We start from the raw sequence: 26,086 nt of genomic DNA, 5'->3' as shown, positions 1-26,086 counted from the left end.
TGCTGGCTCTTCTGCACTGTGTATACAGACGGCCTTACACCCATTATATAAGGTGCCTGCTCTCCTGCACCCAGTAATAATAAATATGCATATATGTCATGATCATATTATCGCGCCTCATTCTTCTTTTATCAGGTGGGCCTTCTCCACAAATGAATTGCGATGTCACCAGACAAGCCAACTACATCTCTGGGCTTCTGTGAGGTCATTTTTACTACAGCATATACTGAAGATGGGACGGCAATAGCAGCTGACCCACAACAGGTAATGACGCGCGATAATATCTTCCTGGCACACATGCATATTTATTAAATCTGTATGTTTGCTAAAGACTGTCGTTTGTACAGTATTGTTATAGCCGGCCTGACAACCCGGTATTGGGTGCTGGCTCTCCTGCACTGTGTATAGAGACAGCTTGACACCCCGGTATTGGGTGCTGGCTCTCCTGCACAGTGTATACAGACGGCCTGACATCCCGCTATTAGGGGCTGGCTCTCCTGCATGGTGTTTACAGACAGCCTGACACCCCTCTGTTGGGTGCTTGCTCTTCTGCACTGTGTATACAGACGGCCTGACACCCCGCTATTAGGTGCTGGCTCTCCTGCATGGTGTTTACAGACGGCCTGACACCCCTCTGTTGGATGCTTGCTCTTCTGCACTGTGTATACAGACGGCCTGACACGCCGCTATTAGGTGCTGGCTCTCCTGCATGGTGTTTACAGACGGCCTGACACCCCTCTGTTGGGTGCTGGCTCTGCTGCACTGTGTATACAGACGGCCTTACACCCCTATATTAGGTGCTGGCTCTCCTGCATGGTTTTTACAGACGGCCTGACACCCCTCTGTTGGGTGCTGGCTCTACTGCACTGTGTATACAGACGGCCCTACACCCTGCTATTAGGTGCTGGCTCTCCTGCACGGTGTTTACAGACGGCCTGACACCCCTCTGTTGGGTGCTGGCTCTTCTGCACTGTGTATACAGACGGCCTGACACCCATTATATAAGGTGCCTGCTCTCCTGCACCCAGTAATAATAAATATGCATATATGTCATGATCATATTATCGCGCCTCATTCTTCTTTTATCAGGTGGGCCTTCTCCACAAATGAATTGCGATGTCATCAGACAAGCCAACTACATCTCTGGGCTTCTGTGAGGTCATTTTTACTACAGCATATACTGAAGATGGGACGGCAATAGCAGCTGACCCACAACAGGTAATGACGCGCGATAATATCTTCCTGGCACACATGCATATTTATTAAATCTGTATGTTTGCTAAAGACTGTCGTTTGTACAGTATTGTTATAGCCGGCCTGACAACCCGGTATTGGGTGCTGGCTCTCCTGCACTGTGTATAGAGACAGCTTGACACCCCGGTATTGGGTGCTGGCTCTCCTGCACAGTGTATACAGACGGCCTGACATCCCGCTCTTAGGGGCTGGCTCTCCTGCATGGTGTTTACAGACAGCCTGACACCCCTCTGTTGGGTGCTTGCTCTTCTGCACTGTGTATACAGACGGCCTGACTCCCCGCTATTAGGTGCTGGCTCTCCTGCATGGTGTTTACAGACGGCCTGACACCCCTCTGTTGGGTGCTGGCTCTTCTGCACTGTGTATACAGACGGCCTGACACCCCGCTATTAGGTGCTGGCTCTCCTGCATGGTGTTTACAGACAGCCTGACACCCCTCTGTTGGGTGCTGGCTCTTCTGCACTGTGTATACAGACGGCCTGACTCCCCGCTATTAGGTGCTGGCTCTCCTGCATGGTGTTTACAGACGGCCTGACACCCCTCTGTTGGGTGCTGGCTCTTCTGCACTGTGTATACAGACGGCCTGACACCCCGCTATTAGGTGCTGGCTCTCCTGCATGGTGTTTACAGACGGCCTGACACCCCTCTGTTGGGTGCTTGCTCTTCTGCACTGTGTATACAGACGGCCTGACACCCCGCTATTAGGTGCTGGCTCTCCTGCATGGTGTTTACAGACGGCCTGACACCCCTCTGTTGGGTGCTGGCTCTTCTGCACTGTGTATACAGACGGCCTTACACCCCGATATTAGGTGCTGGCTCTCCTGCATGGTGTTTACAGACGGCCTGACACCCCTCTGTTGGGTGCTGGCTCTTCTGCACTGTGTATACAGACGGCCTGACTCCCCGCTATTAGGTGCTGGCTCTCCTGCATGGTGTTTACAGACGGCCTGACACCCCTCTGTTGGGTGCTGGCTCTTCTGCACTGTGTATACAGACGGCCTGACACCCCGCTATTAGGTGCTGGCTCTCCTGCATGGTGTTTACAGACGGCCTGACACCCCTCTGTTGGGTGCTTGCTCTTCTGCACTGTGTATACAGACGGCCTGACTCCCCGCTATTAGGTGCTGGCTCTCCTGCATGGTGTTTACAGACGGCCTGACACCCCTCTGTTGGGTGCTGGCTCTTCTGCACTGTGTATACAGACGGCCTGACACCCCGCTATTAGGTGCTGGCTCTCCTGCATGGTGTTTACAGACAGCCTGACACCCCTCTGTTGGGTGCTTGCTCTTCTGCACTGTGTATACAGACGGCCTGACACCCCGCTATTAGGTGCTGGCTCTCCTGCATGGTGTTTACAGACGGCCTGACACCCCTCTGTTGGGTGCTGGCTCTTCTGCACTGTGTATACAGACGGCCTTACACCCCGATATTAGGTGCTGGCTCTCCTGCATGGTGTTTACAGACGGCCTGACACCCCTCTGTTGGGTGCTGGCTCTTCTGCACTGTGTATACAGACGGCCTTACACCCTGCTATTAGGTGCTGGCTCTCCTGCACGGTGTTTACAGACGGCCTGACACCCCTCTGTTGGGTGCTGGCTCTTCTGCACTGTGTATACAGACGGCCTTACACCTATTATATAAGGTGCCTGCTCTCCTGCACCCAGTAATAATAAATATGCATATATGTCATGATCATATTATCGCGCCTCATTCTTCTTTTATCAGGTGGGCCTTCTCCACAAATGAATTGCGATGTCACCAGACAAGCCAACTACATCTCTGGGCTTCTGTGAGGTCATTTTTACTACAGCATATACTGAAGATGGGACGGCAATAGCAGCTGACCCACAACAGGTAATGACGCGTGATAATATCTTCCTGGCACACATGCATATTTATTAAATCTGTATGTTTGCTAAAGACTGTCGTTTGTACAGTATTGTTATAGCCGGCCTGACAACCCGGTATTGGGTGCTGGCTCTCCTGCACTGTGTATAGAGACAGCTTGACACCCCGGTATTGGGTGCTGGCTCTCCTGCACAGTGTATACAGATGGCCTGACATCCCGCTATTAGGGGCTGGCTCTCCTGCATGGTGTTTACAGACAGCCTGACACCCCTCTGTTGGGTGCTTGCTCTTCTGCACTGTGTATACAGACGGCCTGACACCCCGCTATTAGGTGCTGGCTCTCCTGCATGGTGTTTACAGACGGCCTGACACCCCTCTGTTGGGTGCTTGCTCTTCTGCACTGTGTATACAGACGGCCTGACACCCCGCTATTAGGTGCTGGCTCTCCTGCATGGTGTTTACAGACGGCCTGACACCCCTCTGTTGGGTGCTTGCTCTTCTGCACTGTGTATACAGACGGCCTGACACCCCGCTATTAGGTGCTGGCTCTCCTGCATGGTGTTTACAGACGGCCTGACACCCCTCTGTTGGGTGCTGGCTCTTCTGCACTGTGTATACAGACGGCCTGACACCCCGCTATTAGGTGCTGGCTCTCCTGCATGGTGTTTACAGACGGCCTGACACCCCTCTGTTGGGTGCTTGCTCTTCTGCACTGTGTATACAGACGGCCTTACACCATGATATTAGGTGCTGGCTCTCCTGCATGGTGTTTACAGACGGCCTGACACCCCTCTTTTGGGTGCTTGCTCTTCTGCACTGTGTATACAGACGGCCTTACACCCTGCTATTAGGTGCTGGCTCTCCTGCACGGTGTTTACAGACGGCCTGACACCCCTCTGTTGGGTGCTGGCTCTTCTGCACTGTGTATACAGACGGCCTTACACCCATTATATAAGGTGCCTGCTCTCCTGCACCCAGTAATAATAAATATGCATATATGTCATGATCATATTATCGCGCCTCATTCTACTTTTATCAGGTGGGCCTTCTCCACAAATGAATTGCGATGTCATCAGACAAGCCAACTACATCTCTGGGCTTCTGTGAGGTCATTTTTACTACAGCATATACTGAAGATGGGACGGCAATAGCAGCTGACCCACAACAGGTAATGACGCGCGATAATATCTTCCTGGCACACATGCATATTTATTAAATCTGTATGTTTGCTAAAGACTGTCGTTTGTACAGTATTGTTATAGCCGGCCTGACAACCCGGTATTGGGTGCTGGCTCTCCTGCACTGTGTATAGAGACAGCTTGACACCCCGGTATTGGGTGCTGGCTCTCCTGCACAGTGTATACAGATGGCCTGACATCCCGCTATTAGGGGCTGGCTCTCCTGCATGGTGTTTACAGACAGCCTGACACCCCTCTGTTGGGTGCTTGCTCTTCTGCACTGTGTATACAGACGGCCTGACACCCCGCTATTAGGTGCTGGCTCTCCTGCATGGTGTTTACAGACGGCCTGACACCCCTCTGTTGGGTGCTTGCTCTTCTGCACTGTGTATACAGACGGCCTGACACCCCGCTATTAGGTGCTGGCTCTCCTGCATGGTGTTTACAGACGGCCTGACACCCCTCTGTTGGGTGCTTGCTCTTCTGCACTGTGTATACAGACGGCCTGACACCCCACTATTAGGTGCTGGCTCTCCTGCATGGTGTTTACAGACGGCCTGACACCCCTCTGTTGGGTGCTTGCTCTTCTGCACTGTGTATACAGACGGCCTGACACCCCGCTATTAGGTGCTGGCTCTCCTGCATGGTGTTTACAGACGGCCTGACACCCCTCTGTTGGGTGCTTGCTCTTCTGCACTGTGTATACAGACGGCCTTACACCATGATATTAGGTGCTGGCTCTCCTGCATGGTGTTTACAGACGGCCTGACACCCCTCTTTTGGGTGCTTGCTCTTCTGCACTGTGTATACAGACGGCCTTACACCCTGATATTAGGTGCTGGCTCTCCTGCACGGTGTTTACAGACGGCCTGACACCCCTCTGTTGGGTGCTGGCTCTTCTGCACTGTGTATACAGACGGCCTTACACCCATTATATAAGGTGCCTGCTCTCCTGCACCCAGTAATAATAAATATGCATATATGTCATGATCATATTATCGCGCCTCATTCTTCTTTTATCAGGTGGGCCTTCTCCACAAATGAATGGCGTTGTCATCAGACAAGCCAACTACATCTCTGGGCTTCTGTGAGGTCATTTTTACTACAGCATATACTGAAGATGGGACGGCAATAGCAGCTGACCCACAACAGGTAATGACGCGCGATAATATCTTCCTGGCACACATGCATATTTATTAAATCTGTATGTTTGCTAAAGACTGTCGTTTGTACAGTATTGTTATAGCCGGCCTGACAACCCGGTATTGGGTGCTGGCTCTCCTGCACTGTGTATAGAGACAGCTTGACACCCCGGTAATGGGTGCTGGCTCTCCTGCACAGTGTATACAGACGGCCTGACATCCCGCTATTAGGGGCTGGCTCTCCTGCATGGTGTTTACAGACAGCCTGACACCCCTCTGTTGGGTGCTTGCTCTTCTGCACTGTGTATACAGACGGCCTGACTCCCCGCTATTAGGTGCTGGCTCTCCTGCATGGTGTTTACAGACGGCCTGACACCCCTCTGTTGGGTGCTGGCTCTTCTGCACTGTGTATACAGACGGCCTGACACCCCGCTATTAGGTGCTGGCTCTCCTGCATGGTGTTTACAGACGGCCTGACACCCCTCTGTTGGGTGCTTGCTCTTCTGCACTGTGTATACAGACGGCCTTACACCCCGCTATTAGGTGCTGGCTCTCCTGCATGGTGTTTACAGACGGCCTGACACCCCTCTGTTGGGTGCTGGCTCTTCTGCACTGTGTATACAGACGGCCTTACACCCCGATATTAGGTGCTGGCTCTCCTGCATGGTGTTTACAGACGGCCTGACACCCCTCTGTTGGGTGCTGGCTCTTCTGCACTGTGTATACAGACGGCCTTACACCCTGCTATTAGGTGCTGGCTCTCCTGCACGGTGTTTACAGACGGCCTGACACCCCTCTGTTGGGTGCTGGCTCTTCTGCACTGTGTATACAGACGGCCTTACACCCATTATATAAGGTGCCTGCTCTCCTGCACCCAGTAATAATAAATATGCATATATGTCATGATCATATTATCGCGCCTCATTCTTCTTTTATCAGGTGGGCCTTCTCCACAAATGAATTGCGATGTCACCAGACAAGCCAACTACATCTCTGGGCTTCTGTGAGGTCATTTTTACTACAGCATATACTGAAGATGGGACGGCAATAGCAGCTGACCCACAACAGGTAATGACGTGCGATAATATCTTCCTGGCACACATGCATATTTATTAAATCTGTATGTTTGCTAAAGACTGTCGTTTGTACAGTATTGTTATAGCCGGCCTGACAACCCGGTATTGGGTGCTGGCTCTCCTGCACTGTGTATAGAGACAGCTTGACACCCCGGTATTGGGTGCTGGCTCTCCTGCACAGTGTATACAGACGGCCTGACATCCCGCTATTAGGGGCTGGCTCTCCTGCATGGTGTTTACAGACAGCCTGACACCCCTCTGTTGGGTGCTTGCTCTTCTGCACTGTGTATACAGACGGCCTGACACCCCGCTATTAGGTGCTGGCTCTCCTGCATGGTGTTTACAGACGGCCTGACACCCCTCTGTTGGGTGCTTGCTCTTCTGCACTGTGTATACAGACGGCCTGACACCCCGCTATTAGGTGCTGGCTCTCCTGCATGGTGTTTACAGACGGCCTGACACCCCTCTGTTGGGTGCTTGCTCTTCTGCACTGTGTATACAGACGGCCTGACACCCCGCTATTTGGTGCTGGCTCTCCTACATGGTGTTTACAGACGGCCTGTCACCCCTTTGTTGGGTGCTGGCTCTTCTGCACTGTGTATACAGACGGCCTTACACCCTGATATTAGGTGCTGGCTCTCCTGCATGGTGTTTACAGACGGCCTGACACCCCTCTGTTGGGTGCTGGCTCTTCTGCACTGTGTATACAGACGGCCTTACACCTATTATATAAGGTGCCTGCTCTCCTGCACCCAGTAATAATAAATATGCATATATGTCATGATCATATTATCGCTCCTCATTCTTCTTTTATCAGGTGGGCCTTCTCCACAAATGAATTGCGATGTCACCAGACAAGCCAACTACATCTCTGGGCTTTTGTGAGGTCATTTTTACTACAGCATATACTGAAGATGGGACGGCAATAGCAGCTGACCCACAACAGGTAATGACGCGCGATAATATCTTCCTGGCACACATGCATATTTATTAAATCTGTATGTTTGCTAAAGACTGTCGTTTGTACAGTATTGTTATAGCCGGCCTGACAACCCGGTATTGGGTGCTGGCTCTCCTGCACTGTGTATAGAGACAGCTTGACACCCCGGTATTGGGTGCTGGCTCTCCTGCACAGTGTATACAGACGGCCTGACATCCCGCTATTAGGGGCTGGCTCTCCTGCATGGTGTTTACAGACAGCCTGACACCCCTCTGTTGGGTGCTTGCTCTTCTGCACTGTGTATACAGACGGCCTGACACCCCGCTATTAGGTGCTGGCTCTCCTGCATGGTGTTTACAGACGGCCTGACACCCCTCTGTTGGGTGCTTGCTCTTCTGCACTGTGTATACAGACGGCCTGACACCCCGCTATTAGGTGCTGGCTCTCCTGCATGGTGTTTACAGACGGCCTGACACCCCTCTGTTGGGTGCTTGCTCTTCTGCACTGTGTATACAGACGGCCTGACACCCCGCTATTAGGTGCTGGCTCTCCTGCATGGTGTTTACAGACGGCCTGACACCCCTCTGTTGGGTGCTGGCTCTTCTGCACTGTGTATACAGACGGCCTGACACCCCGCTATTAGGTGCTGGCTCTCCTGCATGGTGTTTACAGACGGCCTGACACCCCTCTGTTGGGTGCTTGCTCTTCTGCACTGTGTATACAGATGGGCTGACACCCCGCTATTAGGTGCTGGCTCTCCTGCATGGTGTTTACAGACGGCCTGACACCCCTCTGTTGGGTGCTGGCTCTTCTGCACTGTGTATACAGACGGCCTTACACCATGATATTAGGTGCTGGCTCTCCTGCATCCTGTTTACAGACGGCCTGACACCCCTCTTTTGGGTGCTTGCTCTTCTGCACTGTGTATACAGACGGCCTTACACCCTGCTATTAGGTGCTGGCTCTCCTGCACGGTGTTTACAGACGGCCTGACACCCCTCTTGCGTGCTGGCTCTTCTGCACTGTGTATACAGACAGCCTTACACCCATTATATAAGGTGCCTGCTCTCCTGCACCCAGTAATAATAAATATGCATATATGTCATGATCATATTTTCTCTGACATGCAGCAGGGACCACTGGAATCACATCGGGTATTAGAGCTGGGAATGCTGGGAGCTAGGCACTTCTTAATAATAATTAGGGGATACTGGCTCCTCCCCTCTAAGACCCACAATCCCCCAGTGAGAAAATTGTGCCAGGGAGTTAGGTCACAGTTTTTTCTGCTCCTGCACATTTTTCTAGCTTTGGCTTTTCAATAGAATTTTTTCATCTTTACTTGATAGAATCCCTTCCCCACCTACTGAAAGGTGTGGGTCCGGGCATTCAGCGCCCCTGGAGTTCCAGGTCGTCAGTCAGGACCTCACTAAAGGTGCCTGCCTGCACGGGTTCCGTGCTCCTGCCGCCCCTCCAGCAAAGGGGACGCCAGTCACGAAGGAAGCCTCCGGTGGTGAGTAGAGCGCTGAGCGCACTTGCCACACGCCGTCCCCCGCTTCCCCGTCAGCCGCGCTGTGCGCGGGTCTCTGCAGCGAGTGAGGCGCCGCCATCTTGCAAGGCGCGTATCGCTGTACTATACCACGCGGCTGTAATAAGTGCCGGAGGTATTGCAGGGGTGAGCGCTAGCAAGCGGGTGTCTCTGGACGTTGTCAGAACGCCACAGGTTGGCTAAGCAGAGGGAGAGGGGACACGCTGAAAACGGAGGCCGGCATGGCGCGGCCATTACACAGATACACAGTAAGCTGACTCTTTCCTGTTCACAGGTTACTGCAGCTTGGAAGGCTCTAAAAGTTTTTATTGCTGACACAGTGTTTTGCGCTGTATTGTCACTAATAGGGCTCATTCTCCTCCAGGTCTCACAGAACCCTGAGGTTTTTGGCTTGTGAGAGGTGTATCTGTACTCAGTGTGTGTGTGTTTGCACCTGTATCGCGCGCTGGTGTTGGACCGGGCGAGCGGGGATCATGACGGGCAAATCCAAAGCCTCTCAGAAGGTTTTTGCTTGTACTGTCTGTTCAGCTAAGTTTTCTCAATACACAGCTGAGGGTAATGCCACTGTTTGTCAGTCATGTTCAGGTGCTGAATCTGCATCACTGGCGGGGTCTCAGGCGCCCCAGTGGGCCTCTACCTTAGTGGGTACTATGTCAAAGCTCACTTCTGAATTGGCGCTGGCTCGCAGAGCGGAGCCATCTTGGGCTTCAGCCCTAGCAAGGTCGGTGGAGGGGTTAGCTAACTCCATGTCCAGACCAGAGAGGCCTTCTACATCTAGCAATAAGCGACCTTATCAGGCTATTATTGTGGAAGATGATTTGGAGGAGGAACAAGATCCATTTCACGAAATGGAGGATGGTGAATGGGAAGAGGTTCAGGATGTCATTCCTGAGGGAGAGCCGACTCCTTTAGGGATAGAGGCTCTCATTATGGCGGTAAAGGAGGTTCTTCGTTTACCGGAGGATCCCAGACCAGAGCCACAGGAGTTTGATCTGTTTGGAGGGGTTCAGAAGACATCAGTGGTCTTTCCTTGTCCAAATCAGGATCAGCTTCTGGCTGCATGGAAGAATCCGGACAAACGTTTTCAGATTCCCAGACGCTTCCCTTCTCTGTATCCTTTTGAGCCTGCGGCCCTAAGCAAGTGGGAGACTCCACCTCCGGTGGACACCTCAGTTTCCCGTCTATCCAAGAAGACAACTCTGCCAGTCCCAGGGGCTTCAGCCTTGAAAGATCCCTCAGATAGAAAATTGGAGGCTACTCTCAAGGCCATTTATGTAGCGGCAGGGACTCAACTCAGACCGGCAATAGTCTCGGCCTGGGTAAATAGGGCAAATGTTAAATGGGCAGAGCTAATCATTGAAGGATTGGAATCAGGTATGCCTATAGATGAGATTCGTTGCTTGGCTGAACATGTCAAGGAGTCTGCTATGTTCTTAGGAGCTAAGGATGTATCCTTAATCTCTTCCAGAATATCCGCTAGCGCCATTTCTGCACGGCGGGCCCTCTGGCTTCGCTCTTGGCAGGCGGACGCGGAGTCTAAAAGGGCTGTGGAGGGTCTTCCCTTTTCCGGGGACATCCTTTTCGGGCCTGAATTAGACAAATGGATCTCACAGGCAATGGGAGGGAAGTCGGCATTTTTACCGTCGGCTGCTCCTCCTCCTCCCAGAAGACAGTTCGCAGGTCCGTCTTTTCAGTCCTTTCGGACTCAGCGCACCTTTCGGGGTAGAGGAAGAGGTTTCCAGTCCTCTAGAGGGTCCAGAGCCCGCCCTCAGGCTGCTCCAAGAGCCCAGGAACCTAAGCCCCAGCAGAAGCCGGTGGCATGACGGTTTACCAGCTTCAGTCCACAGTTTACCAGTAGGTGCCCGTCTGTTGGCCTTCGGAACCCAATGGTTCTCCCTTTCGGAGGATCCTTGGGTTCGCAGAGTGGTATCAGAAGGGTACCGGATTCAGTTCGACTCCACTCCTCCGGTTCGATTCTTCACAACGGCTTTGCCAACGTCTCAGGAAAAGAGAACGAGCCTGCTAGAAGCCATTCGGATCTTGCTGGAGGCTCAGGTCATCATGCCGGTCCCAGCATCTCAAAGGAACACAGGGTTCTACTCAACCCTCTTTGTAGTCCCCAAGCCGGATGGGTCTGTCAGGCCCATTCTCAACCTGAAGCCTTTGAATCTGTTAGTCTCGTATCAACCATTCAAGATGGAATCAATCCACTCAGTGATTGCTTCTTTGGAGCCAGGAGAGTACATGATATCATTGGATATCAAGGATGCTTACCTACACATCCCGATTTGCATCCCTCACCAGGCCTTTCTTCGTTTTGCCATCGGTCGGGATCATTTTCAGTTCAGGGCTCTGCCCTTCGGATTATCTTCAGCGCCCAGAGTATTCACCAAGACTCTATCAGTAGCAGTCGCATACCTCAGATGTCAGGGGGTGACAATAATTCCCTATCTCGACGATCTCCTAATCAAGGCCCCATCGAGGGAGTTACTGGAGAGTCATGCGAGGTTAACCACTCAGACGCTCACCAGCCTGGGGTGGATAATGAATTTCAAGAAACCCTCTTTAGTTCCATCCAGGAGGATCTTGTTCCTAGGCCTTTGGCTAGACACGGAGTCTCTGAGAATCTTCCTGCCGGAAGACAAGATCCAGGCTATCTTGCACCTAGTGCAGAGGATCCTACTTCCACAGAGGATCAGCCTCCATCTGTGCACTCAGCTGCTAGGAAAGATGGTGTCAGCCTTCCCAGCTCTGACGTGGGGACGTTTCCACTCAAGACCGTTTCAGTTGGATATTCTCAGAAAGGGTGCGGGCTCGCACCTGAATCTGCACAAAAGAATCCTCTTGTCGGCCGAGGCAAGACATTCACTACTGTGGTGGAGACACAGAAGGAATCTAATAGAGGGTCGTCGGTTTGCAGTCCAGGACTGGATTGTATTGACAACGGACGCAAGTCTACGCGGCTGGGGTGCCGTGGTACTTCATCTCTGCCTCCAGGGCAGGTGGGACCTGCAGGAGAGGCGCTTGTCCATCAATGTGTTGGAGATCAGAGCCATCTACAATGCTCTGTTGGAGGCTCAGGAGTTCCTTCAGGGTCAACACATAAAGATAAGGTCGGACAATGCCACGGCAGTCGCCTATGTGAACAGGCAGGGCGGCACGAGGAGCAGCATGGCCATGAAGGAGGTAAAGAAGGTTCTTCAGTGGGCAGAACGATCAGGAGTAGTTCTGCTAGCAGTGTTCCTTCCAGGTCGGGAAAATCTAGAGGCCGACTTCCTCAGCAGGGAGGACCTTCACCCAGGCGAGTGGTCTCTCAACCCCGAGGTGTTTCGGGAACTCACCGACAGGTGGGGAGTTCCCGAGGTGGACCTGATGGCGTCTCGAAAGAACCACCAGCTACCAACGTACGTGGCTCGTACAAGAGACCCTCAGGCCATAGCGGCGGACGCTCTGTCGACCCCGTGGGAGTTCAGCTTCGTCTACCTGTTCCCGCCGCTTCCACTTCTGGGCCAAGTGCTGAAGAGACTCAAGAGGGAGCCAGTGCAGGCTATTCTCATAGCACCCTGGTGGCCTCGCAGGACATGGTTCTCAGACATCCAGATGTTACTGGCAGACGAGCCAGTTCGGTTGCCCCTCAGACCGGATCTGCTCCTTCAAGGACCCTTCTTTCATCAGAATCTGCCACAGCTACATTTGACGGCGTGGCTGTTGAGACCGAGGTCTTGCGGGAGAAGGGAATTCCAAGAGCTGTAATCCCTACGATGTTAAGGGCCCGGAAGCCCGCCTCAGCAGCGCATTATCACAGAATATGGCGCTCATATGCGGGTTGGTGCGAGGGTAAGGGCTGGCCATTCCGGATATTCAAATTGCCCCGCCTTCTGTTGTTCTTACAGAAGGGGTTGGATGGGGGTCTGAGACTGGGTTCTCTCAAGGTCCAGGTCTCGGCCTTGTCTATTCTCTTTCAGAGGAGATTGGCCCTCATTCCTGAGGTACAAACATTTTTTCAAGGGGTTCTCCGAGTTCAGCCTCCCTTCGTGCCTCCCACAGCTCCTTGGGATCTGGACTTGGTACTAGCCTTCTTGAGGTCTGAGACTTTTGAGCCACTGAACAGGGTGGAACTGAAGTTCTTGTGCTGGAAAACAGTTCTTTTACTGGCCCTGGCCTCAGCTCGCAGAGTTTCAGAGTTGGGTGCTCTGTCATGCAAGCCCCCTTATCTAATTTTCCACGAGGACAGAGCAGAGCTGCGTACCCAGGCAGGGTTCCTTCCGAAGGTGGTATCCTCATACCACATAAACCAGCCTATCGTGGTTCCAGCTTTTCAAGGAGAATCACCGGAGCAGTCCTCCTTGGACGTGGTCAGGGCCCTTCGGATTTACGTCAAGAGAACCAGGTCTATACGCAAATCGGATTCTTTATTTGTTCTCTATGACGCATTACGCAGGGGGTGGCCTGCGTCAAAACAGACAATTGCACGATGGATCAAGTGGACGATCCGTAGTGCTTATCTTCATGCGGGACAGGTGCCTCCTGTCTCCGTAACAGCTCACTCTACCGGATCGGTGAGTACGTCGTGGGCTGCTGAGAGAGGGGCTACCATCTCTCAGTTGTGCAGAGCGGCCACTTGGTCGTCTCAGAACACGTTTGTTAAGTTTTACCAGTTCGATACTTTTGCAACTTCAGCTTCAGCTTTTGGTCGTCTGGTCTTACAGAATCCCCAGCACTCTCCCTCCCGGGGCTTGGTCTTTGGAACCTCCCCGATGTGATTCCAGTGGTCCCTGCTGCATGTCAGAGAAAAGAGGATTTTGGTACTTACCGGTAAATCCATTTCTCTGAGATCAGCAGGGACCACTGGACACCCGCCCGGCTGTTGGATTCTGCCTGTTGTGGTTGCTGTTGCAGCCCGGTCCGATATCTGCGTGTTGTATGTATGGTTGTGTTATGGTTTTGTTCTGTAACCCTTTCCTCTGGTGGGCCAATTTCCTCACTGGGGGATTGTGGGTCTTAGAGGGGAGGAGCCAGTATCCCCTAATTATTATTAAGAAGTGCCTAGCTCCCAGCATTCCCAGCTCTAATACCCGATGTGATTCCAGTGGTCCCTGCTGATCTCAGAGAAATGGATTTACCGGTAAGTACCAAAATCCTCTTATCGCGCCTCATTCTTCTTTTATCAGGTGGGCCTTCTCCACAAATGAATTGCGATGTCATCAGACAAGCCAACTACATCTCTGGGCTTCTGTGAGGTCATTTTTACTACAGCATATACTGAAGATGGGACGGCAATAGCAGCTGACCCACAACAGGTAATGACGCGCGATAATATCTTCCTGGCACACATGCATATTTATTAAATCTGTATGTTTGCTAAAGACTGTCGTTTGTACAGTATTGTTATAGCCGGCCTGACAACCCGGTATTGGGTGCTGGCTCTCCTGCACTGTGTATAGAGACAGCTTGACACCCCGGTAATGGGTGCTGGCTCTCCTGCACAGTGTATACAGACGGTCTGACATCCCGCTATTAGGGGCTGGCTCTCCTGCATGGTGTTTACAGACAGCCTGACACCCCTCTGTTGGGTGCTTGCTCTTCTGCACTGTGTATACAGACGGCCTGACTCCCCGCTATTAGGTGCTGGCTCTCCTGCATGGTGTTTACAGACGGCCTGACACCCCTCTGTTGGGTGCTGGCTCTTCTGCACTGTGTATACAGACGGCCTGACACCCCGCTATTAGGTGCTGGCTCTCCTGCATGGTGTTTACAGACGGCCTGACACCCCTCTGTTGGGTGCTTGCTCTTCTGCACTGTGTATACAGACGGCCTTACACCCCGCTATTAGGTGCTGGCTCTCCTGCATGGTGTTTACAGACGGCCTGACACCCCTCTGTTGGGTGCTGGCTCTTCTGCACTGTGTATACAGACGGCCTTACACCCCGATATTAGGTGCTGGCTCTCCTGCATGGTGTTTACAGACGGCCTGACACCCCTCTGTTGGGTGCTGGCTCTTCTGCACTGTGTATACAGACGGCCTTACACCCTGCTATTAGGTGCTGGCTCTCCTGCACGGTGTTTACAGACGGCCTGACACCCCTCTGTTGGGTGCTGGCTCTTCTGCACTGTGTATACAGACGGCCTTACACCCATTATATAAGGTGCCTGCTCTCCTGCACCCAGTAATAATAAATATGCATATATGTCATGATCATATTATCGCGCCTCATTCTTCTTTTATCAGGTGGGCCTTCTCCACAAATGAATTGCGATGTCACCAGACAAGCCAACTACATCTCTGGGCTTCTGTGAGGTCATTTTTACTACAGCATATACTGAAGATGGGACGGCAATAGCAGCTGACCCACAACAGGTAATGACGCGCGATAATATCTTCCTGGCACACATGCATATTTATTAAATCTGTATGTTTGCTAAAGACTGTTGTTTGTACAGTATTGTTATAGCCGGCCTGACAACCCGGTATTGGGTGCTGGCTCTCCTGCACTGTGTATAGAGACAGCTTGACACCCCGGTATTGGGTGCTGGCTCTCCTGCACAGTGTATACAGACGGCCTGACATCCCGCTATTAGGGGCTGGCTCTCCTGCATGGTGTTTACAGACAGCCTGACACCCCTCTGTTGGGTGCTTGCTCTTCTGCACTGTGTATACAGACGGCCTGACACCCCGCTATTAGGTGCTGGCTCTCCTGCATGGTGTTTACAGACGGCCTGACACCCCTCTGCTGGGTGCTTGCTCTTCTGCACTGTGTATACAGACGGCCTGACACCCCGCTATTAGGTGCTGGCTCTCCTGCATGGTGTTTACAGACGGCCTGACACCCCTCTGTTGGGTGCTTGCTCTTCTGCACTGTGTATACAGACGGCCTGACACCCCGCTATTTGGTGCTGGCTCTCCTGCATGGTGTTTACAGACGGCCTGTCACCCCTTTGTTGGGTGCTGGCTCTTCTGCACTGTGTATACAGACGGCCTTACACCCTGATATTAGGTGCTGGCTCTCCTGCATGGTGTTTACAGACGGCCTGACACCCCTCTGTTGGGTGCTTGCTCTTCTGCACTGTGTATACAGACGGCCTGACACCCCGCTATTAGGTGCTGGCTCTCCTGCATGGTGTTTACAGACGTCCTGACACCCCTCTGTTGGGTGCTGGCTCTTCTGCACTGTGTATACAGACGGCCTTACACCCCGATATTAGGTGCTGGCTCTCCTGCATGGTGTTTACAGACGGCCTGACACCCCTCTGTTGGGTGCTGGCTCTTCTGCACTGTGTATACAGACGGCCTTACACCCTGCTATTAGGTGCTGGCTCTCCTGCACGGTGTTTACAGACGGCCTGACACCCCTCTGTTGGGTGCTGGCTCTTCTGCACTGTGTATACAGACGGCCTTACACCTATTATATAAGGTGCCTGCTCTCCTGCACCCAGTAATAATAAATATGCATATATGTCATGATCATATTATCGCGCCTCATTCTTCTTTTATCAGGTGGGCCTTCTCCACAAATGAATTGCGATGTCACCAGACAAGCCAACTACATCTCTGGGCTTCTGTGAGGTCATTTTTACTACAGCATATACTGAAGATGGGACGGCAATAGCAGCTGACCCACAACAGGTAATGACGCGCGATAATATCTTCCTGGCACACATGCATATTTATTAAATCTGTATGTTTGCTAAAGACTGTCGTTTGTACAGTATTGTTATAGCCGGCCTGACAACCCGGTATTGGGTGCTGGCTCTCCTGCACTGTGTATAGAGACAGCTTGACACCCCGGTATTGGGTGCTGGCTCTCCTGCACAGTGTATACAGACGGCCTGACATCCCGCTATTAGGGGCTGGCTCTCCTGCATGTTGTTTACAGACAGCCTGACACCCCTCTGTTGGGTGCTTGCTCTTCTGCACTGTGTATACAGACGGCCTGACACCCCGCTATTAGGTGCTGGCTCTCCTGCATGGTGTTTACAGACGGCCTGACACCCCTCTGTTGGGTGCTTGCTCTTCTGCACTGTGTATACAGACGGCCTGACACCCCGCTATTAGGTGCTGGCTCTCCTGCATGGTGTTTACAGACGGCCTGACACCCCTCTGTTGGGTGCTTGCTCTTCTGCACTGTGTATACAGACGGCCTGACACCCCGCTATTAGGTGCTGGCTCTCCTGCATGGTGTTTACAGACGGCCTGTCACCCCTTTGTTGGGTGCTGGCTCTTCTGCACTGTGTATACAGATGGCCTTACACCCTGATATTAGGTGCTGGCTCTCCTGCATGGTGTTTACAGACGGCCTGACACCCCTCTGTTGGGTGCTTGCTCTTCTGCACTGTGTATACAGACGGCCTGACACCCCGCTATTAGGTGCTGGCTCTCCTGCATGGTGTTTACAGACGGCCTGACACCCCTCTGTTGGGTGCTGGCTCTTCTGCACTGTGTATACAGACGGCCTTACACCCCGATATTAGGTGCTGGCTCTCCTGCATGGTGTTTACAGACGGCCTGACACCCCTCTGTTGGGTGCTGGCTCTTCTGCACTGTGTATACAGACGGCCTTACACCCTGCTTTTAGGTGCTGGCTCTCCTGCACGGTGTTTACAGACGGCCTGACACCCCTCTGTTGGGTGCTGGCTCTTCTGCACTGTGTATACAGACGGCCTTACACCCATTATATAAGGTGCCTGCTCTCCTGCACCCAGTAATAATAAATATGCATATATGTCATGATCATATTATCGCGCCTCATTCTTCTTTTATCAGGTGGGCCTTCTCCACAAATGAATTGCGATGTCACCAGACAAGCCAACTACATCTCTGGGCTTCTGTGAGGTCATTTTTACTACAGCATATACTGAAGATGGGACGGCAATAGCAGCTGACCCACAACAGGTAATGACGTGCGATAATATCTTCCTGGCACACATGCATATTTATTAAATCTGTATGTTTGCTAAAGACTGTCGTTTGTACAGTATTGTTATAGCCGGCCTGACAACCCGGTATTGGGTGCTGGCTCTCCTGCACTGTGTATAGAGACAGCTTGACACCCCGGTATTGGGTGCTGGCTCTCCTGCACAGTGTATACAGACGGCCTGACATCCCGCTATTAGGGGCTGGCTCTCCTGCATGGTGTTTACAGACAGCCTGACACCCCTCTGTTGGGTGCTTGCTCTTCTGCACTGTGTATACAGACGGCCTGACACCCCGCTATTAGGTGCTGGCTCTCCTGCATGGTGTTTACAGACGGCCTGACACCCCACTGTTGGGTGCTTGCTCTTCTGCACTGTGTATACAGACGGCCTGACACCCCGCTATTAGGTGCTGGCTCTCCTGCATGGTGTTTACAGACGGCCTGACACCCCTCTGTTGGGTGCTTGCTCTTCTGCACTGTGTATACAGACGGCCTGACACCCCGCTATTAGGTGCTGGCTCTCCTGCATGGTGTTTACAGACGGCCTGACACCCCTCTGTTGGGTGCTGGCTCTTCTGCACTGTGTATACAGACGGCCTGACACCCGCTATTAGGTGCTGGCTCTCCTGCATGGTGTTTACAGACGGCCTGACACCCCTCTGTTGGGTGCTTGCTCTTCTGCACTGTGTATACAGACGGCCTTACACCATGATATTAGGTGCTGGCTCTCCTGCATGGTGTTTACAGACGGCCTGACACCCCTCTTTTGGGTGCTTGCTCTTCTGCACTGTGTATACAGACGGCCTTACACCCTGCTATTAGGTGCTGGCTCTCCTGCACGGTGTTTACAGACGGCCTGACACCCCTCTGTTGGGTGCTGGCTCTTCTGCACTGTGTATACAGACGGCCTTACACCTATTATATAAGGTGCCTGCTCTCCTGCACCCAGTAATAATAAATATGCATATATGTCATGATCATATTATCGCGCCTCATTCTTCTTTTATCAGGTGGGCCTTCTCCACAAATGAATTGCGATGTCACCAGACAAGCCAACTACATCTCTGGGCTTCTGTGAGGTCATTTTTACTACAGCATATACTGAAGATGGGACGGCAATAGCAGCTGACCCACAACAGGTAATGACGCGCGATAATATCTTCCTGGCACACATGCATATTTATTAAATCTGTATGTTTGCTAAAGACTGTCGTTTGTACAGTATTGTTATAGCCGGCCTGACAACCCGGTATTGGGTGCTGGCTCTCCTGCACTGTGTATAGAGACAGCTTGACACCCCGGTATTGGGTGCTGGCTCTCCTGCACAGTGTATACAGACGGCCTGACATCCCGCTATTAGGGGCTGGCTCTCCTGCATGTTGTTTACAGACAGCCTGACACCCCTCTGTTGGGTGCTTGCTCTTCTGCACTGTGTATACAGACGGCCTGACACCCCGCTATTAGGTGCTGGCTCTCCTGCATGGTGTTTACAGACGGCCTGACACCCCTCTGTTGGGTGCTTGCTCTTCTGCACTGTGTATACAGACGGCCTGACACCCCGCTATTAGGTGCTGGCTCTCCTGCATGGTGTTTACAGACGGCCTGACACCCCTCTGTTGGGTGCTTGCTCTTCTGCACTGTGTATACAGACGGCCTGACACCCCGCTATTAGGTGCTGGCTCTCCTGCATGGTGTTTACAGACGGCCTGTCACCCCTTTGTTGGGTGCTGGCTCTTCTGCACTGTGTATACAGACGGCCTTACACCCTGATATTAGGTGCTGGCTCTCCTGCATGGTGTTTACAGACGGCCTGACACCCCTCTGTTGGGTGCTTGCTCTTCTGCACTGTGTATACAGACGGCCTGACACCCCGCTATTAGGTGCTGGCTCTCCTGCATGGTGTTTACAGACGGCATGACACCCCTCTGTTGGGTGCTGGCTCTTCTGCACTGTGTATACAGACGGCCTTACACCCCGATATTAGGTGCTGGCTCTCCTGCATGGTGTTTACAGACGGCCTGACACCCCTCTGTTGAGTGCTGGCTCTTCTGCACTGTGTATACAGACGGCCTTACACCCTGCTATTAGGTGCTGGCTCTCCTGCACGGTGTTTACAGACGGCCTGACACCCCTCTGTTGGGTGCTGGCTCTTCTGCACTGTGTATACAGACGGCCTTACACCCATTATATAAGGTGCCTGCTCTCCTGCACCCAGTAATAATAAATATGCATATATGTCATGATCATATTATCGCGCCTCATTCTTCTTTTATCAGGTGGGCCTTCTCCACAAATGAATTGCGATGTCACCAGACAAGCCAACTACATCTCTGGGCTTCTGTGAGGTCATTTTTACTACAGCATATACTGAAGATGGGACGGCAATAGCAGCTGACCCACAACAGGTAATGACGCGCGATAATATCTTCCTGGCACACATGCATATTTATTAAATCTGTATGTTTGCTAAAGACTGTCGTTTGTACAGTATTGTTATAGCCGGCCTGACAACCCGGTATTGGGTGCTGGCTCTCCTGCACTGTGTATAGAGACAGCTTGACACCCCGGTATTGGGTGCTGGCTCTCCTGCACAGTGTATACAGACGGCCTGACATCCCGCTATTAGGGGCTGGCTCTCCTGCATGGTGTTTACAGACAGCCTGACACCCCTCTGTTGGGTGCTTGCTCTTCTGCACTGTGTATACAGACGGCCTGACACCCCGCTATTAGGTGCTGGCTCTCCTGCATGGTGTTTACAGACGGCCTGACACCCCACTGTTGGGTGCTTGCTCTTCTGCACTGTGTATACAGACGGCCTGACACCCCGCTATTAGGTGCTGGCTCTCCTGCATGGTGTTTACAGACGGCCTGACACCCCTCTTTTGGGTGCTTGCTCTTCTGCCCTGTGTATACAGACGGCCTGACACCCCGCTATTAGGTGCTGGCTCTCCTGCATGGTGTTTACAGACGGCCTGACACCCCTCTGTTGGGTGCTGGCTCTTCTGCACTGTGTATACAGACGGCCTTACACCCATTATATAAGGTGCCTGCTCTCCTGCACCCAGTAATAATAAATATGCATATATGTCATGATCATATTATCGCGCCTCATTCTTCTTTTATCAGGTGGGCCTTCTCCACAAATGAATTGCGATGTCATCAGACAAGCCAACTACATCTCTGGGCTTCTGTGAGGTCATTTTTACTACAGCATATACTGAAGATGGGACGGCAATAGCAGCTGACCCACAACAGGTAATGACGCGCGATAATATCTTCCTGGCACACATGCATATTTATTAAATCTGTATGTTTGCTAAAGACTGTCGTTTGTACAGTATTGTTATAGCCGGCCTGACAACCCGGTATTGGGTGCTGGCTCTCCTGCACTGTGTATAGAGACAGCTTGACACCCCGGTATTGGGTGCTGGCTCTCCTGCACAGTGTATACAGACGGCCTGACATCCCGCTATTAGGGGCTGGCTCTCCTGCATGGTGTTTACAGACAGCCTGACACCCCTCTGTTGGGTGCTTGCTCTTCTGCACTGTGTATACAGACGGCCTGACTCCCCGCTATTAGGTGCTGGCTCTCCTGCATGGTGTTTACAGACGGCCTGACACCCCTCTGTTGGGTGCTTGCTCTTCTGCACTGTGTATACAGACGGCCTGACACCCCGGTATTAGGTGCTGGCTCTCCTGCATGGTGTTTACAGACGGCCTGACACCCCTCTGTTGGGTGCTGGCTCTTCTGCACTGTGTATACAGACGGCCTTACACCCTGATATTAGGTGCTGGCTCTCCTGCATGGTGTTTACAGACGGCCTGATACCCCTCTGTTGGGTGCTTGCTCTTCTGCACTGTGTATACAGACGGCCTGACACCCCGCTATTAGGTGCTGGCTCTCCTGCATGGTGTTTACAGACGGCCTGACACCCCTCTGTTGGGTGCTGGCTCTTTTGCACTGTGTATACAGATGGCCTTACACCCCGATATTAGGTGCTGGCTCTCCTGCATGGTGTTTACAGATGGCCTGACACCCCTCTGTTGGGTGCTGGCTCTTCTGCACTGTGTATACAGACGGCCTTACACCCTGCTATTAGGTGCTGGCTCTCCTGCACGGTGTTTACAGACGGCCTGACACCCCTCTGTTGGGTGCTGGCTCTTCTGCACTGTGTATACAGACGGCCTTACACCCATTATATAAGGTGCCTGCTCTCCTGCACCCAGTAATAATAAATATGCATATATGTCATGATCATATTATCGCGCCTCATTCTTCTTTTATCAGGTGGGCCTTCTCCACAAATGAATTGCGATGTCACCAGACAAGCCAACTACATCTCTGGGCTTCTGTGAGGTCATTTTTACTACAGCATATACTGAAGATGGGACGGCAATAGCAGCTGACCCACAACAGGTAATGACGCGCGATAATATCTTCCTGGCACACAAGCATATTTATTAAATCTGTATGTTTGCTAAAGACTGTCGTTTGTACAGTATTGTTATAGCCGGCCTGACAACCCGGTATTGGGTGCTGGCTCTCCTGCACTGTGTATAGAGACAGCTTGACACCCCGGTATTGGGTGCTGGCTCTCCTGCACAGTGTATACAGACGGCCTGACATCCCGCTATTAGGGGCTGGCTCTCCTGCATGGTGTTTACAGACAGCCTGACACCCCTCTGTTGGGTGCTTGCTCTTCTGCACTGTGTATACAGACGGCCTGACTCCCCGCTATTAGGTGCTGGCTCTCCTGCATGGTGTTTACAGACGGCCTGACACCCCTCTGTTGGGTGCTTGCTCTTCTGCACTGTGTATACAGACGGCCTGACACCCCGGTATTAGGTGCTGGCTCTCCTGCATGGTGTTTACAGACGGCCTGACACCCCTCTGTTGGGTGCTGGCTCTTCTGCACTGTGTATACAGATGGCCTTACACCCTGATATTAGGTGCTGGCTCTCCTGCATGGTGTTTACAGACGGCCTGATACCCCTCTGTTGGGTGCTTGCTCTTCTGCACTGTGTATACAGACGGCCTGACACCCCGCTATTAGGTGCTGGCTCTCCTGCATGGTGTTTACAGACGGCCTGACACCCCTCTGTTGGGTGCTGGCTCTTCTGCACTGTGTATACAGATGGCCTTACACCCCGATATTAGGTGCTGGCTCTCCTGCATGGTGTTTACAGATGGCCTGACACCCCTCTGTTGGGTGCTCGCTCTTCTGCACTGTGTATACAGACGGCCTTACACCCTGCTATTAGGTGCTGGCTCTCCTGCACGGTGTTTACAGACGGCCTGACACCCCTCTGTTGGGTGCTGGCTCTTCTGCACTGTGTATACAGACGGCCTTACACCCATTATATAAGGTGCCTGCTCTCCTGCACCCAGTAATAATAAATATGCATATATGTCATGATCATATTATCGCGCCTCATTCTTCTTTTATCAGGTGGGCCTTCTCCACAAATGAATTGCGATGTCACCAGACAAGCCAACTACATCTCTGGGCTTCTGTGAGGTCATTTTTACTACAGCATATACTGAAGATGGGACGGCAATAGCAGCTGACCCACAACAGGTAATGACGCGCGATAATATCTTCCTGGCACACATGCATATTTATTAAATCTGTATGTTTGCTAAAGACTGTCGTTTGTACAGTATTGTTATAGCCGGCCTGACAACCCGGTATTGGGTGCTGGCTCTCCTGCACTGTGTATAGAGACAGCTTGACACCCCGGTATTGGGTGCTGGCTCTCCTGCACAGTGTATACAGACGGCCTGACATCCCGCTATTAGGGGCTGGCTCTCCTGCATGGTGTTTACAGACAGCCTGACACCCCTCTGTTGGGTGCTTGCTCTTCTGCACTGTGTATACAGACGGCCTGACACCCCGCTATTAGGTGCTGGCTCTCCTGCATGGTGTTTACAGACGGCCTGACACCCCTCTTTTGGGTGCTGGCTCTTCTGCACTGTGTATACAGATGGCCTTACACCCCGATATTAGGTGCTGGCTCTCCTGCATGGTGTTTACAGATGGCCTGACACCCCTCTGTTGGGTGCTGGCTCTTCTGCACTGTGTATACAGACGGCCTTACACCCTGCTATTAGGTGCTGGCTCTCCTGCACGGTGTTTACAGACGGCCTGACACCCCTCTGTTGGGTGCTGGCTCTTCTGCACTGTGTATACAGACGGCCTTACACCCATTATATAAGGTGCCTGCTCTCCTGCACCCAGTAATAATAAATATGCATATATGTCATGATCATATTATCGCGCCTCATTCTTCTTTTATCAGGTGGGCCTTCTCCACAAATGAATTGCGATGTCACCAGACAAGCCAACTACATCTCTGGGCTTCTGTGAGGTCATTTTTACTACAGCATATACTGAAGATGGGACGGCAATAGCAGCTGACCCACAACAGGTAATGACGCGCGATAATATCTTCCTGGCACACAAGCATATTTATTAAATCTGTATGTTTGCTAAAGACTGTCGTTTGTACAGTATTGTTATAGCCGGCCTGACAACCCGGTATTGGGTGCTGGCTCTCCTGCACTGTGTATAGAGACAGCTTGACACCCCGGTATTGGGTGCTGGCTCTCCTGCACAGTGTATACAGACGGCCTGACATCCCGCTATTAGGGGCTGGCTCTCCTGCATGGTGTTTACAGACAGCCTGACACCCCTCTGTTGGGTGCTTGCTCTTCTGCACTGTGTATACAGACGGCCTGACACCCCGCTATTAGGTGCTGGCTCTCCTGCATGGTGTTTACAGACGGCCTGACACCCCACTGTTGGGTGCTTGCTCTTCTGCACTGTGTATACAGACGGCCTGACACCCCGATATTAGGTGCTGGCTCTCCTGCATGGTGTTTACAGACGGCCTGACACCCCTCTGTTGGGTGCTTGCTCTTCTGCACTGTGTATACAGACGGCCTGACACCCCGCTATTAGGTGCTGGCTCTCCTGCATGGTGTTTACAGACGGCCTGACACCCCTCTGTTGGGTGCTGGCTCTTCTGCACTGTGTATACAGACGGCCTGACACCCCGCTATTAGGTGCTGGCTCTCCTGCATGGTGTTTACAGACGGCCTGACACCCCTCTGTTGGGTGCTTGCTCTTCTGCACTGTGTATACAGACGGCCTTACACCATGATATTAGGTGCTGGCTCTCCTGCATGGTGTTTACAGACGGCCTGACACCCCTCTTTTGGGTGCTTGCTCTTCTGCCCTGTGTATACAGACGGCCTTACACCCTGCTATTAGGTGCTGGCTCTCCTGCACGGTGTTTACAGACGGCCTGACACCCCTCTGTTGGGTGCTGGCTCTTCTGCACTGTGTATACAGACGGCCTTACACCCATTATATAAGGTGCCTGCTCTCCTGCACCCAGTAATAATAAATATGCATATATGTCATGATCATATTATCGCGCCTCATTCTTCTTTTATCAGGTGGGCCTTCTCCACAAATGAATTGCGATGTCATCAGACAAGCCAACTACATCTCTGGGCTTCTGTGAGGTCATTTTTACTACAGCATATACTGAAGATGGGACGGCAATAGCAGCTGACCCACAACAGGTAATGACGCGCGATAATATCTTCCTTGCACACATGCATATTTATTAAATCTGTATGTTTGCTAAAGACTGTCGTTTGTACAGTATTGTTATAGCCGGCCTGACAACCCGGTATTGGGTGCTGGCTCTCCTGCACTGTGTATAGAGACAGCTTGACACCCCGGTATTGGGTGCTGGCTCTCCTGCACAGTGTATACAGACGGCCTGACATCCCGCTATTAGGGGCTGGCTCTCCTGCATGGTGTTTACAGACAGCCTGACACCCCTCTGTTGGGTGCTTGCTCTTCTGCACTGTGTATACAGACGGCCTGACTCCCCGCTATTAGGTGCTGGCTCTCCTGCATGGTGTTTACAGACGGCCTGACACCCCTCTGTTGGGTGCTTGCTCTTCTGCACTGTGTATACAGACGGCCTGACACCCCGGTATTAGGTGCTGGCTCTCCTGCATGGTGTTTACAGACGGCCTGACACCCCTCTGTTGGGTGCTGGCTCTTCTGCACTGTGTATACAGATGGCCTTACACCCTGATATTAGGTGCTGGCTCTCCTGCATGGTGTTTACAGACGGCCTGATACCCCTCTGTTGGGTGCTTGCTCTTCT

At 52.2% G+C, this 26,086-nt stretch overlaps 1 protein-coding gene across 1 annotated transcript; it reads left to right on the top strand.

Moving 5' to 3' along the window:
• Nucleotides 1-8,427: 8,427 nt before the first annotated feature.
• On the top strand, nt 8,428-10,963 carry LOC146074265 (uncharacterized). Its single transcript, XM_083182169.1, has 2 exons — nt 8,428-8,948; nt 9,259-10,963. Exon 2 carries the CDS (start codon nt 9,458-9,460, stop codon nt 10,805-10,807), a length of 1,350 nt encoding a protein of 449 aa, XP_083038295.1. The 5' UTR covers nt 8,428-8,948; nt 9,259-9,457; the 3' UTR covers nt 10,808-10,963.
• The last annotated feature ends 15,123 nt before the right edge of the window (nt 10,964-26,086 follow it).

This window comes from Crinia signifera, chromosome 4, assembly GCF_055691185.1.
Source record: "Crinia signifera chromosome 4, ASM5569118v1, whole genome shotgun sequence".
NCBI lineage: Eukaryota > Metazoa > Chordata > Amphibia > Anura > Myobatrachidae > Crinia > Crinia signifera.
This window is presented reverse-complemented; position numbering and strand designations above follow the sequence as displayed.